At 37.4% G+C, this 14,247-nt stretch overlaps 1 protein-coding gene across 7 annotated transcripts in view; it reads left to right on the plus strand.

Annotated features, from left to right (window-relative positions):
• Window positions 1–12,877, plus strand: part of ESRRG (estrogen related receptor gamma) — a 476,445-nt gene extending 463,568 nt beyond the window's left edge. For all 7 annotated transcript variants that reach the window (XM_074949251.1, XM_074949253.1, XM_074949252.1 and 4 more), the window contains one exon: window positions 9,542–12,877. In XM_074949251.1, the coding sequence (XP_074805352.1) occupies window positions 9,542–9,786 (245 nt within the window). In that variant the 3' untranslated portion in view covers window positions 9,787–12,877. The remainder of the gene's footprint in view (window positions 1–9,541) is intronic.
• The last annotated feature ends 1,370 nt before the right edge of the window (window positions 12,878–14,247 follow it).

Here is a 14,247-nt window from a genome sequence, read left to right on the forward strand (position 1 = left end):
GAGTCTATAGTTTATCTACATAACAGCATAAGTGTTTTCACATTTTGTACACACAGTTCAGCCCTGTGTACAGTCATGATTTCAGTAATTCTTTTTTGTCCTGCAGTGCTTGAGATGACATTCATCTAAATTAACAGCTTAGTTTTAAACATCTGGCTTGATTCAATAATAATTAATGCACTCTTTATGCTTTAATACCAGAGAAGAGACTTACTATTAATGGTTGTCCTATCAATATCACTGTTTCCTTCCTTCCTTCCTTCCTTCCAAGCACACATAAAGACAGACAGGTACCTCAAAATGACTGCAAGAAAATTCCATGTGTTCAGCTGTACACTGCTCAGTGGAATCAATCTGGCACCAGTGAGCACTTTGTTTACTCACACAGAAAAACTACTGTGAACATTTTCCAAAATATTTGTGTTCCAATTAGTTTCTCAGATGTTAGGAGAGGTGAAATGTTTGCACAGTGTGTGTGTGAGTGTATATACACAGATTTACTTGTGCACACACACACACACATGCTTTATGGTAGCATGATGTGCTTTTGTGTATTGATTAATACCGAATAGAGAGATCCAGGAGAGCAGTTTTTTGGAATTGTTTAATCAGTAACAACCTCAACTAGACTGTACCTTCAGGCCAGAATTTTCAGAAAAGCTCAGCATCCACAATGGGGTCAGACTTTTCCAGAATAGCTCAGCTCCCATTTAAGCACCAAAGTAAGTAGCCAGCTTTTCAAGAGTTCAGCGGGATTGAAAAGCTGGCCCTTATTTAGTGCCTAAATGGGAGCTGAGCCCTGAAAAATCTGAGCACTATTGAAAATTTGACCGTACATCTCAGCACTGGGTGCACAGTTGCTCCATTTCAGAGGCAGCTGAGGGACCTTTCCTGCTCCCCATTATGATCCGTGTTCTCCTACTTGATCTAGCCCTAAAGAAGAGCTCTTTTAATTCCCCCCATCCCAAAAGAGAGAGAGAGAGAGAGAGAGAGAATCAAGGAGTCTGTTATACATCATAAGACAGACAAATATTGATATGAATGAAGTTACACACCCACTTATGCCAGTGGCAAATTTGGCTCATATCTAGGATTTAATTTGTCAAACTTTACCTTCACCTAAATTACATACTCTGAGCAGAGGCTTGTTAGTGTTAAATAGTGTTCCTATGTAAATGTTAATTGGAAGAACAATATAAATTTCCTATTCCCTGGAATCTATATCTTATTTTAGGCCCAATTTTGACTGTAGCTATATGGTACACTGAAGCAGACTATATCTAATTTCTAGTGAAGCCATCTTTTGTAGTTTGTCCATTGTATTATTATTTCCATTAGCATTGAAATTAGTTTGTAGATTACATATAAAATCTGTACTGATGTCATTGTTACTATACTAGTATTTCTTTTGCTCATATAAATAGCAAAATATGTGGGACACCACTTTAAAAAACATATTGGAAATTGCTAGTATAGTAAGCGTTTCCTGATACATGAATGCCTTTTCTGCCTCCAGTTCATTTTCCATGTTGTCATCTAGGTGTCATTCACAATTTGTAGAGATGTGCATGTTTGCCACCGTTTGTTAGAATTTTATTATTTAATAGACTTTTCTCTGGCACTTCAGTCTAGTGTCCGAGCACCTCTCGTATGTTAATGAGTTTTTCCTCATATCATTATGAAGTAAGCAGGCATTATCCCCATTTTACAGATTAGGAAACTGAGGTACAAAGAGGTGAAGTGGCTTGCCCAATCCTGTGGCAGCACTGGGAATGGAACCCCAAGTTCCTTACTCCCAGTCCAGTGCCTTCACTGGAAGAGACTATGATTCCTCTGCCAAGCTATATTAACCACAGTAGCAGAAATAGAAATGCTTATGTTCACCCGATTTTTCTACTGCAGAGCACAAGGAACCCTCATTGGTTATTACAGCCATTACCTGTGTCCTGCAGCGGAAGAACAGGACCCTTGATGTCATTCATGCAGATTTGTCTTTTTTTGATATCTTGTTCTATTACTCAGTCTTGCAATCTCCCCTTCTCCAGACACTTTGTACCTCTCCTTGGTAGATGTCCTGTCTGCTTATTCGTTGTCCTGACCCTGTGCTTCCTTTTGGAATGTAGGTAAAAGAAAAGACAATTTACCTCCTTTTTAAAATTTATTTTAATCCCAAACTTACTGTTTTTTCATGACACCATAAATCCACCCCCCACCTTAATTACCATGAATTAAAGTATTTCTTGAATTCATTTTTACAGTCTGTGTGTTACACTGTCACCACCTTTAAAATATTCTCTCCACCGTACATCAAGGGTACATCTATATGGGGATAAAAACCCTGCTGCGGCTGGCCCAGGTCAACTGATTTGGGCTCACGGGACTTGGGCTGTGGGGTTAAACTTTGCTGTGTAGAAGTTCCAGATCCCAGAACCTGGGCTCCAGCCCAAGCCTAGAAGTCTACACAGCAATTATTCAGCCGTGGAGCCTGAAGCCCACAAGCCTGAGTCAGCTCTATCTGGGCCGCATGTAAACTGTTTTAAGGATTCAGCTTTCATGTCTCTACTTGAAAGTAGACCAGATCAGTGCATTCCCTCTGTGTTGATTGAAATTCTGTTTTCTCTCTGTTTGTTATACTTGCCCTAGCTGTCCTTCTTGGGGTACCAGAACTTCTTTATTTGTTTCTCTTTAATGTCCTTTGTATATTCTGGCTGAGAAGTTCTGCTTCCCAATGTTATTATCAGATACAATCCTATCTTCAAACCAAGTATTCTGCTTGTCTGCATTCCTATATCCAGCCTCAGGCCTCAGACTCAGGAAATCATCTTTATTCAGGAAGGATGCTTAATCACATACTCAAAATTAAGCACAGGTTTAAGTCCTAATAAGGATGGGCTGAAGCACGTGTTCAAGTGCTTTCCAGAAGTCTTCATGATGAAGATTTTTATCAGAAGACACCAGATAAACCAGGAATACAGTTTGTTTAATGGTTATAAAGAATCTCTTTCAACTTCTAAAAAATCTTTATTTTTTTACATTTTGGGGGCTATATTACCCTTTTTTGAGTTGCAGTACTCATGAAATGAAATATAGATAATGCAGCGCGCAAGCACTTTGCAAAGTTTGCAAGTTTCCCTGTGCAACTCTGTCAGGCATCTCAATCCCAACATGCAGTAATTTTTCAGTTTCAGAACAGCGCACCCCTCGGTAGATACTACAAATGGTGGAGATCTGTGCAATATTGTTTTGGTTCATTAATTTCAGTTAGAGAAGAGAGTCAGGCCACCAAATTCATTTTATTTGAGACATAATCCAAATTTAGATTGTGCAGTCTAGAGTTGCATTAAAAGCACTGTAATTACTGTTCTGCTTGTTCTTGATCTCATCAAATTCTGTCAGGATCTTACAACTGCTTAACTTGATTGTATCCATTTTTGACTTGTGAATTACTTAGTTATACAGAACCATCAGGATAGCCCCGTGGTTGCTTTCAGTCAAGTTTCTCCCCATAGTTGTTGATGTTTTCTTCTGTATCATATCTTGTGAGCATCTGAATGTTTCTGATCACTGCTGCATAATCCCTGTTGCTTTATTCATTCTACTATTTTCTTGCTTTAGATTGACTCTGTTTTTTTTAAATGCAGAAATGCTTCATTTGAGGTCCATGTGTTTCATCTCTTCCATGTTTTCTTCCTAGTGATATTAAATACATAAACAGTACAAAGTACCATTTTAGAGTGGTCTCTTTTCCCTCATTTTAGGTTCATGCCAAACATTTGCTAGTTTCCATGCTCTGTGGTGTGTCCCGGATTATTCCTGGGTGGCCAGATGTTTGTTTTCTGCATTTGAGATGAACTCTGAATTTTAAACAAGGTAGATGGTAATCTGAGTTGGTATCTGGACTTTGTAGTGTTTTTCTCGGATGAGAGATCTAGTTTTCTATCTTTTCTGCACAATGATCTAATCAATCAGGTTTCTGTGGAGCTGATCAAAAGAGGTCCGATTGTATTTTCCCTTGCTGTGACGGAGAAACAAAGCATTTGCAAGGATAAGATGATTCTCAAAGCAGAGCTCAATGAGTCAATGTCCTAATTTGTTGATTTTACCTTATTTCATTGCAACACTCTGATCAACAACCTCTTTCACCACTTCAGTGCTGAAATCCCTTGCTCTGAGCAGAACATAGTGTTTGACATAGTTTGACAATGAGTTCCTGTGCCTGGCTGTAGAAATCTTCAACCTCCCCAATCTGTGCTGCTTTTTTGCAGGTCATTTAAGATCAAAATCTGCATACTTCTGAATGACAACATATCCTCATGTCCCCGTTTAATTTAATTGTTAAATCTAGGCACTGGTTTGAAAGGATTTCACACCTGGGTGTTGATTTCTACCATTTCCCTTTGGAATGGCAATTGTAATATGTCCAAAGGGGTCTACTCGGAAAATGATTTTTCTAATCTTATTTTCACAGATTCACTTTCCTGGCACAGATAGAGCATTTACAATGTTTATATTTAACATCTAACTATTTATTATGTTATCTGATATATTAAGCCTTTCTGGGTGTCTACATAGCCTCTGTGTTCCCTTAAATTATAATAGTTCTTATTGACCTCATCATCACACTCACATAGACAGGATTTGTCAACGATACATTAATCTGTTTCTGGATTCAGTTGTAGTTTCTGTATCTGCCACTTTATATTTAGTGAAGCTATTTCTTTTTACTTTTGGGGGGCCAGTGCAACATTCTGGACCATTTTCCTTATTTCCAGAAACAAATGCCAGCCCGATTAAGATCTACATTCATTTAATACCCGGAATGAGACATAGAGCCAAACTGCAAGGCTGGAACATGAAGAAGGGTCTTAGTCGAGATTAATACTTTCCTGAGCAGTCTGCCAGCTGAATCATGGTCTAATTAAAAAGCACAGATTTAGTGAGTTTGCATTTAAGTGTTAGCAGACTCTCGGATGAGTAAAACTGAAATGATTTTGAATCTTTTCTCTAAATGGGAAGTTAAATTATAGTAATTCAATTAAATCATTTTAAAATCTTTCAAGCTAAATCAAAGCCTTTATAGAAATCTTAATAGCTGTTTGTGAAAATATCTCTGCTATTTGTTCTCACCTCATTTCCTGTGACATACTTATATGTCTCCCAAGGTGCAGCTGCCCAAACTCTGGCCCATGAACCACTGGCTGCCTACGGAGTACACGCAGGTGGCCCTTTGGAGAGTTGGCTGGTCACTTTGTTTCCCACTGCCAAATTGATTTAAAAGACAGCAAAAAATACATTGCTACTATTACTTTTCCATGTAAGCAATTGCTCTGTATACCCCAGGGATGCTGTATGATCATCGATGGGAAAGGAGGGGAGCCATAAGACAATCCCTCCCTTAAGACGTAGTCCGCACTGTGAAAAGGTTTGAGAACCTGGGGTGTAACAGCTATGTCATGTCACAGATTCTGATTCGCTTTCCACCTTCATTTTTTCTGTCTGTGTTTTTTTTTCCTTCTCATAATCAAATTCAGTGTGAGGGAAAAAATGTACAGGCAGCAAGCATTCGTAAAGTCATATGGCCAGAATTTAATCTGAGCTACACTGTTACAGATCTGCAGGATCACCACTGATTTCAATGAAAGTCTTCCACTCCTCTGAGGAAAATATTCCAAATCTATATATCTATGCAGACTGCCACACATCCCTTTGAAAATTCAAACTTCACATCTGCTGCATAAAACAAAAATCTACCCAGTTAGGAATAATCTGGACAATTTTGCAGAGGGTAGAAATTGGCAAACATTTAGTGGCAATTTCTAGAATGTTATGGCCTCCTTTTGCTCCTCTAATGGCACAGAGAGGCTGGAGAACAGACAGATTTGGCAAGCTGAATTTCTCTGACATGGAAGAGCTCTCAGCTGGCACACAGCCAGAATACCCAGCTCCTACACCAGCTTCTAAGCATAGCCCTAGTGAGGGCATGGTGGGGCATAGTCTGCACACACTGTGATTTAGCAATCCGTGATTGACGGACAGTTCCTTGGGGACTGTTATTAGCCAGCAGAATTTAGAGCAGCCCCCACATTGCTCTAAAATTCCATTAGGAATAGCCTAAGCCCAGCCAGAGAATCAGGGATCTGTAATTAGAAACTTGGCACAGCAGAGAATCTGGCTGTTGAAATGCAGTGTAAATGTTTGCAAAGAAATCACTTTAAATAGAGTCCAGTGGATGGTCAAGAAGTGTTTGTTTATGAATGTTGAATTCAGTAGAATACTCCGTGTCAGTAGAGTACTCCGTGTTTACACCGGTATAATTAAGATCAGAACCTGTGTGTGTGTTTGTGTTATATTCTATACTCCGGGATTTACCTTTCATTGTCACAGGTAAATAGAATTAACTAATTAGTTCTATACTAATACTAAAGAGGTGAAAGTTGAAGTTGTTACAAAAGTAGCAAAAAGGGCAGATTTGGATGATGGGAACTGTGCTGAAATTTTACTGATTTTCCTTTTTAAATGTTTTAATCCTTACCCCCTTCTTTATATACTTCGTTTTTGTTTTTCCCTTTTTATTTTTTTAGACCTGACCACCTTGGTGCACGGTATCTAATCTCAGCGGTGTGTGCGTAGCATATCTAACTGCATGCTTCTTAGGGCATGTATTCTCTGAGACCTAGAATTATTAAACATGTAAAACCCCCATAGGATTCCATTATGTGTCACTAACACGTAAACTGTCATCAGAACCAGTAAAATGTGTTAAATGATCCAAACTTGTCTATAATTGTCTGTTTCAGAGCAAGAGCTGTAACTTTTTTTTTGCAGTTTGCAGCTTTTTTTCAAGATGGAACATGAACCTTTCTTTGTTAACCTCTTATATACCTGTGTGCGTAGTGTTTTTTTCACATTGTCTTTTTTAGTAAGAGGTGTATTTCCCACATGCTGAAATTATCTGAGAAAACATGAATTAGTCGGAAATATGTATTTTATCTCTAGGATCGTAGTTCAGGTTCCTAGGCCTAATCCTGTAATTGTTACTCACTTGAGTAACCTTTACTCAAAAAAATAATCCAGTTAAAGTTAATGGAGCCACATGCTTCAACAAAAATTACTTTGATAGCTAAGAGTTGCAAAAATTAAACTCATGGCACACAGCCTGATAGACTGTTATCTTCTGTAGGATAAAACTGACAAATCAGGTGCTGTATCAGCCATCAGGTATGTGATACTGCTTAATATAACAGAAGAAGTAATGATATAAGTGTATTTTGGCTACTGGAAGAAGTTTCACTTAGTCATCATTCCATCTGAAAAAAGAGTTTCGCTAAATAGTCAAAAATTAAAATCAGAGCTACAATGGTATGAAAGTGGGTTTTAGATTTAATCATAGAATATCAGGGTTGGAAAGGACCTCAGGATGTCATCCAGTCCAACCCCCTGCTCAAAGCAGGACCAATCCCCAATTTATGCCCCAGATCCCAAATGGCCCCCTTAAGGATTGAACTCACAACCCTGAGTTTAGCAGGCCAATGCTCAAACCACTGAGCTATCTGTCCCCCCCTTCCTGCTTGAGGAAATGCTCTTATGATGCCGTGGAATCACTACCCCACAATCAACCCTACTGTAAGCTTGCACAACATCACTGATCTCCTTGAGTGTGCACCCATCTGCAGTAATGTTACATGTGGTTCATTCGCTAACTGAATAAGCAACAAGGCCACAATTTGATTGAGTTAACCCCCATGATAAATACTATATAAGGCTGTGGTATTTTATCAGGCTCTTTTAAGATGGTGTGCCCATCTTTGTGTTGGTAACTGGAGGGGAGTGCCGATGGCTACTCTTCCTTTCACCACACTTCCTTTGACAACTGTCCTGGAGATCCAGCTGGTCTCCCCACAAAATCAAAGAATGCTTGCACACTAATGCCTACCATACTTCTGGTTAGAAGCCCTGGCAACGCCACTCATTCTACCTCAGAGAGTTGGGAGATTGATCTGGGACACCCCCTATCAGTCCTCTGGTGATGGTATGTTGATACATGTTACAGAAGAAAAAATATTTCTTCCCCCCTTCATCTCCCAGCTGCTGAGAACAAGTGGCTATTGGGTCCCTGTGCTAAGTATTGAGTTGCCTTAAGTTTCAATCCTATTAGAAGATATAAGAAAGCAACTAAGAGCTAACACAGACAAAAAGAACAGGAAATTATTATTTTATTATTATTATGTAACAAATTTCATCTCAGAAACAATATCCAGGCAATTTAGGAGAATGACTCTGACTTCTAGGGAAGGATAATCAATTGCAAATGTTGTACCCAATCCCCATCATTGCCCTCAGGATAACGTATCAGGTTCTCTCACCTTTACCCACTCTGAACCACCTCTTTCATGGACCACCTTCCCCCCCAAAGCTCCCATTATTTATCTCTGACATTTCCTGCGGTATTTATAGTTAAAGGAAATAGTCATAGGATTAGGACTATAAATTTAAAAGACACCCATTTTGTTGCAATGATTTGGCTTCTTGATTACATCTCCTTGTTTTGTATCTGTGCTGTTTGGGGCTTTACATTTGTTTGGACTGAATCTCCCTTTGTTGCCTGCAGCTTCCACTGCTCAAATCTTTCCAGGTCACTTGGCAGTTCAGTTTGGTTCCTCCTCTGTGTTATGGTTAGGTCTCCTATTCAAATCTGATAACAGCTGGCAAAGACAGATATAGAGTAACCAGGCAAGATGCAGAGAGGCATTTGGTTTTTTTGTTGATTTTTTAAAAAGATTAATTGGCAGAAGTAACTTTATAGGATCCAAACTTTCTGGGCAGGCTACATCTAGCAGGATATGTAAGTGTTACGAGGCAGAGACAACTCCAAATGCCACCCATATGTGCTCTGCAGACCACAGTTTGAGAACCACTTCATTAGAATCTATGTAAGGATGACTGGCTGGGAGGGAAATTTCCTTGCTAGCCCATGAGGGAGGAAAGAAAGAAGTCACATGGACACACACATCTTCCTTGTGTCAGCCAGTGTGAAAGCCCAATAGCTCTGTTTTTCTGATCAATGGCATCTCAGTCTGTAACCATGGAGATTGCCATGGGTTGGTGCCATGCTTTTTGAAGGGAACCATTCTTGCAGACCTAGCAATACGGGCTGTGACTGAGAGGGGCTCTGCCTTTTCATTACTATTATGTCTGTGTAGCTAGAAAATGACTATATGAAATTATTTATGTAGTTGCATAGATAGTTTTTAACTTTTTTTGATATACATAAACTTAGCACTTTTACAGATGGCAATTACATGTGTATAATTACAGAAGGAGACCCAAATATTTCCCTGAAGGTCAATATAGAAATAAGTGGGTAATTATCTAGCTTATCCCTAAAACAATATGGAAAATACTATGTAAATCCACGCAAATCCATCAATAATTATGGTACTGTTACTTACTCCAGTGCAAGTTACAGTCTAGAGGAGTTACACTATAATTCAACAGTCTGGCACCCTGAACTGAAAACTGATGTTGCTCCTTTGTTTTGCAGACTCAATGCACATAGAAGATGTTGAAGCAGTTCAGAAACTTCAAGATGTCTTACATGAGGCTCTGCAGGATTATGAGGCTGGGCAGCATATGGAAGACCCACGCCGAGCTGGCAAGATGCTGATGACTCTTCCACTTCTGAGGCAAACCTCCACGAAGGCCGTGCAGCATTTCTACAACATCAAACTGGAAGGCAAAGTCCCCATGCACAAACTTTTTTTGGAAATGCTGGAGGCCAAGGTCTGACTAAAGCATCATGGGCCTTCCCATCATGCTCATTGAAAAAAAGGGAAAATAAACAGGATACTAATGGCAAAGAAACTTAGTGTTTGATTAAGGAAAAAAATGACTGCACTGATATTTAGCAGCAAGACTGTGAAGCAGCTTTCAACTCTTTCTTCTGTGTCTATCTGATGCAGTTTTCCTTTTCCCTTTTCTCTGTGTTCCTTTTCTGTTCTTTTATTTCTTCCTTTTCCTTTTTTTCCCCCTTTGCTGCTGAACTTTTTAAAAGAGGTCTCTAATTGAAGAGAGATGGAAGCCAGGCCTGCCAAAGGATGGAAATCCATAATATGGATGCCAGTGAACTTATTATGAACTATAATGTCCCCCGTGACAAAGGAATCAAAGAAAGAACCATCATACCTTGCAGTACAGTACAACATGATGAACTGACTGAATGCAGTATTAGATTTCATAGGAGCAGTCTCTAATTAGACAACTAAGCAACGATGCATCGGCTGCTTCTTATCATTGCATTTTCCATCTAGATCAGTTACAGCCATTTGATTCCTTAATTGTTTTTTCAAGTCTTCCAGATATTTCTTAGGTTAGCTACAATGTAACTTTTTCAGGGAATAGTTTAAGCTTTATTCATTCATGCAATACTAAAGAGAGAGAGAGAAAAATACTGCATTTTTGTGCTGGCTTGAACAATGATGAACAATAATGAAGGACAAATGAATCCTGAAGGAAGATTTTTTTAAATGTTTTGTTTCTTCTTACTAATGGAGATTTTTTTGTACCAGCTTTACCACTTTTCAGCCATTTATTAATGTGGGAATTTATCTTACTAAAGCAATAGTTGAAGGGAAGGTGCATATTATCACGGATGCAATTTATGTTGTGTGCCAGTCTGGTCCAAAACATCCAGTTTCTTAACATGAGCTCCAGTTTCTAACTAAATGTTCACTGACACAAAGGATTAGATTACACCTACAGTATATCTGAGTAGTCTAATGTCAAGTACAAATCTCTGAAGATGGTAAGAAAGTGTGACTGTACAAGTGTACAGTTGCTATGTGATTTCTAACTGATTCAGTTGTAAATGAGTGAGATACTGCCTGTTACTTGCAAAATTATAAAGTTCTCACACAAAGACCTGTGAACCAATACTAGCTTAGAGGCAATAAGGCAAATGCCAATGTCTGCAAAATTAAGAAATCAGAGTAGTAGACTTCTGACCAAATTCAAGAATTTAACACTTCTACACTTTATTAATTTAGACTTTATTTTGTAAATTGCAATTTTTAACAAGTAGCTAAATCAATATATGTGCTTTTCAACCAGTATTGTCACAGCATGAAAGTCAGTCAGTTCCAAGACTGTTAAGAGGTGTAATCTAATGTATAAGCCAGTTAGATGCCCCCAGAAAACTACAGTCGCTAAATAACCAACAAACAATAACCTCCGTCCAATGCTATCCCAATGTACCAGTGTTAGTAGCTGCTCCCTGTACTATGTGAACATCCTTATTCTATGTACACAGATGTAATTAAAATTGTAATCCTAACAAACAAAAGAAATGTAGTTCAGCTTTTCAGTGTTTCATGTTTGCTGTGCTTTTCTGAATTTTTATGTTGCATTCAAAGACTGTTGTCTTGTTCTTCTTGTGGTGTTTGGATTCTTGTGGTGTGTGCTTATAGACACAGGGTAGAATTAGAGACAATATTGGATGTACAATTCCTCAGGAGATTACAGTACTATATTCTATTCCTTACTGGTAATAAGGTTCTTCCTAGTAATAATTAAGAGATCGAAACTCCAAACAAGTACTCATTATGAACAGATACACATTGAAATCATAATATTTTCAAAGCAAGGGATAATTTCTGTAATAGTTTATTATAGAATACCAATGTATAGCTTAGAAATAAAACTTTGAATATTTCAAGATTATAGATAAGTCTAATTTTTAAATGCTGTAAATATAGCTTTTATTCAATCATCTCTCAGATGTTGTATTAACTCTCTCTGTGTTGTTGCAAAACTTTTTTGGTGCGGACAAGTTTCCAAAACTATTGCTACTTTGTGTGCTTTAAACGAATACAGTAGGCTGACGGTGCATCAGCCTTGTGCTAGAAAATACTGTGTATCTATCATTAGCTATATGGGACTATATTGTAGATTGTGTTTTCTCAGTAGAGAAGTGACTGTAGTGTGATTCTAGATAAATCATCATTAGCAATTCATTCAGATGGTCAATAACTTGAAATTTATAGCTGTGATAGGAGTTCAGAAATTGGCACATCCCTTTTAAAAATGACAAAAAAAAACAAAACAAAAAAAAAACAAAAAAACCCACAACTCCTGGGAAAAAAGGTGCTGATTCTATAAGATTATTTATATATGTAAGAGTGCAAAAATAAAAAAAGTTTATTTTCCAGATAGTTTGTGCAGGGTTTAAGTTACTACTGTTCAATTACAGTATATATATATATATAAATATATAATATAAATATTGTTTTTGCTGTATCACATTAAAGAACTTGGGCTTCAGGGTCAAAAGCCAATCAACTAAAAATACAAAACACACAAAAAATGGAGATGTGTTAAAGGCACACGGTGCAAACATGAGTTTTCATTTTTAGTCATTTTTTAGAGCTGCAAAAGAACAAGTATCTCAAGACTGTAAAAACTTTAACCGAAATATGGCTAAAAGAACTGCACAGGCTTTATAATAATGTTCATCCTAAACCTAGCTGGAGGAGAGTTCTTTCAAGACCACTTACTTAATGTGAAGTGTTGGGAAAATTTCAAAAGGTGTCTGTTTTAGCCATAATGATTTAATTTCTATGTTTTGCTTCATTTTTTTTTTAATTTTTTCTTATTTAAAGCAATATGATTGTGTGACTCCCAGAAGTTACACATTTGTTTCAATCAGATCAGATTGTTGTATTTATTCCACTATTTTGCATTTAAATGATAACATAAAAAAGATATAAAAAATTAAAACTGCTATTTTTCTTATAGAAGAGAAAATGGGTGTTGGTGATTGTATTTTAATTATTTAAGCGTCTCTGTTTACCTGCCTAGGAAAACATTTTATGGCAATCTTATCGTGCAAAGATCGCAAAAGGAGAAAAAAAATTAAACTGCTTATAATAATCCAGGAGTTGCATAATAGCCAGTAGTAAAATAACCATGTCTATAGCTGTAGATGGGCTTCACATCTGTAAAGCAATCAACTGTATATTTTTGTGATGTGTATCATACCGTGTGCTCCAACCAATGTCCATTTGTGTAAATGTATTTATTTTATATTGTATATATTGTTAAATGCAAAAAGGAGATATGATTCTGTAACTCCAATCAGTTCAGATGTGTAACTCAAATTATTATGCCTTTCAGGATGATGGTAGAGCAATATTAAACAAGCTTCCACTTTTGATTGCTTTTATTTTATTTTTTGTGTTGTTTTTTTGTTTTTCGTTTTTGTTATAAGAGGGAAACAAATCAATAAGCATTACCTTTTGTTACTTCCATTCAAAGAGTAGCAAGCATTATCCCTTTTCCCTTAAAGTAGAGTACAAGCATAAATAAATGCTATATAAAGCCTTGTCAAAATGAATTCCAGTGTGGTACAAGACATTTTGCATACTCTTAAATATGCAAAATGTCTCATAGCACATTAGAATTCATTCTGACAAGCCTTTATATAGCACTTATTTAATCTTAAAGCATCTCCCCATCAACCTGCATTACTCAAAATCATTGCCTCTCTGTCAATGTCATAAAAGAAAACTTTCCCACTATTTTAAGATCATATTAATACCATCTAGAAGTAATTATTTGATTTCTCCATCAACAACTAAATTCATCATTCATTTCCTATGGAGGGGACTCCTTTTACATGTTCTGGGTTTGTTTGTTTGTTTGTTTGTTTGTTTGTTTAAAAAATATATTATTTGAACCAGCTTTTATGAATGGAAGTAAATAGTCATGGGAGCAATAATATAGATTGGTGTTAATGAAGAGCTCTGATAAGTCTTCAAGATCCAAAGGGGTTAAACGGCTTGGTTTAAAACTGACGGTAAACAGCCTCTCAGCCTCTCACAGTCTGAAAGGTTATAGCCCTTATTGCACGGGGTCAACCTGTGTTTCCTGTGGACCCTTCTGGAGCCATCTCAGAAGTGCTAATGTGTGCTTTTCTTGCTTTTTAGCCTATCTTCTTGATAGCATTTTGTCATTGTATGTGCCCAACATATTTCTCACCTTCAGTGCTGGCCATTCTCTGGAGACTTTGGCTGATGACACAAAGGCTACTAAACTGAATGGTATTCAGGGACAAGAATTGTTTTAGCCATTAAGAGAAGCTATCAGGACAGCTCTTGGTATTTTTGTATTGTGCAATCTTTTAAGAAGTAATGTGCCATTGAAAGACACGGGAAGGGGGAAATGGTACCTTCTACATTTTAACAATTCTAGGAA

Source organism: Natator depressus, chromosome 3 (assembly GCF_965152275.1).
Source record: "Natator depressus isolate rNatDep1 chromosome 3, rNatDep2.hap1, whole genome shotgun sequence".
NCBI classification, from domain to species: Eukaryota; Metazoa; Chordata; order Testudines; family Cheloniidae; genus Natator; species Natator depressus.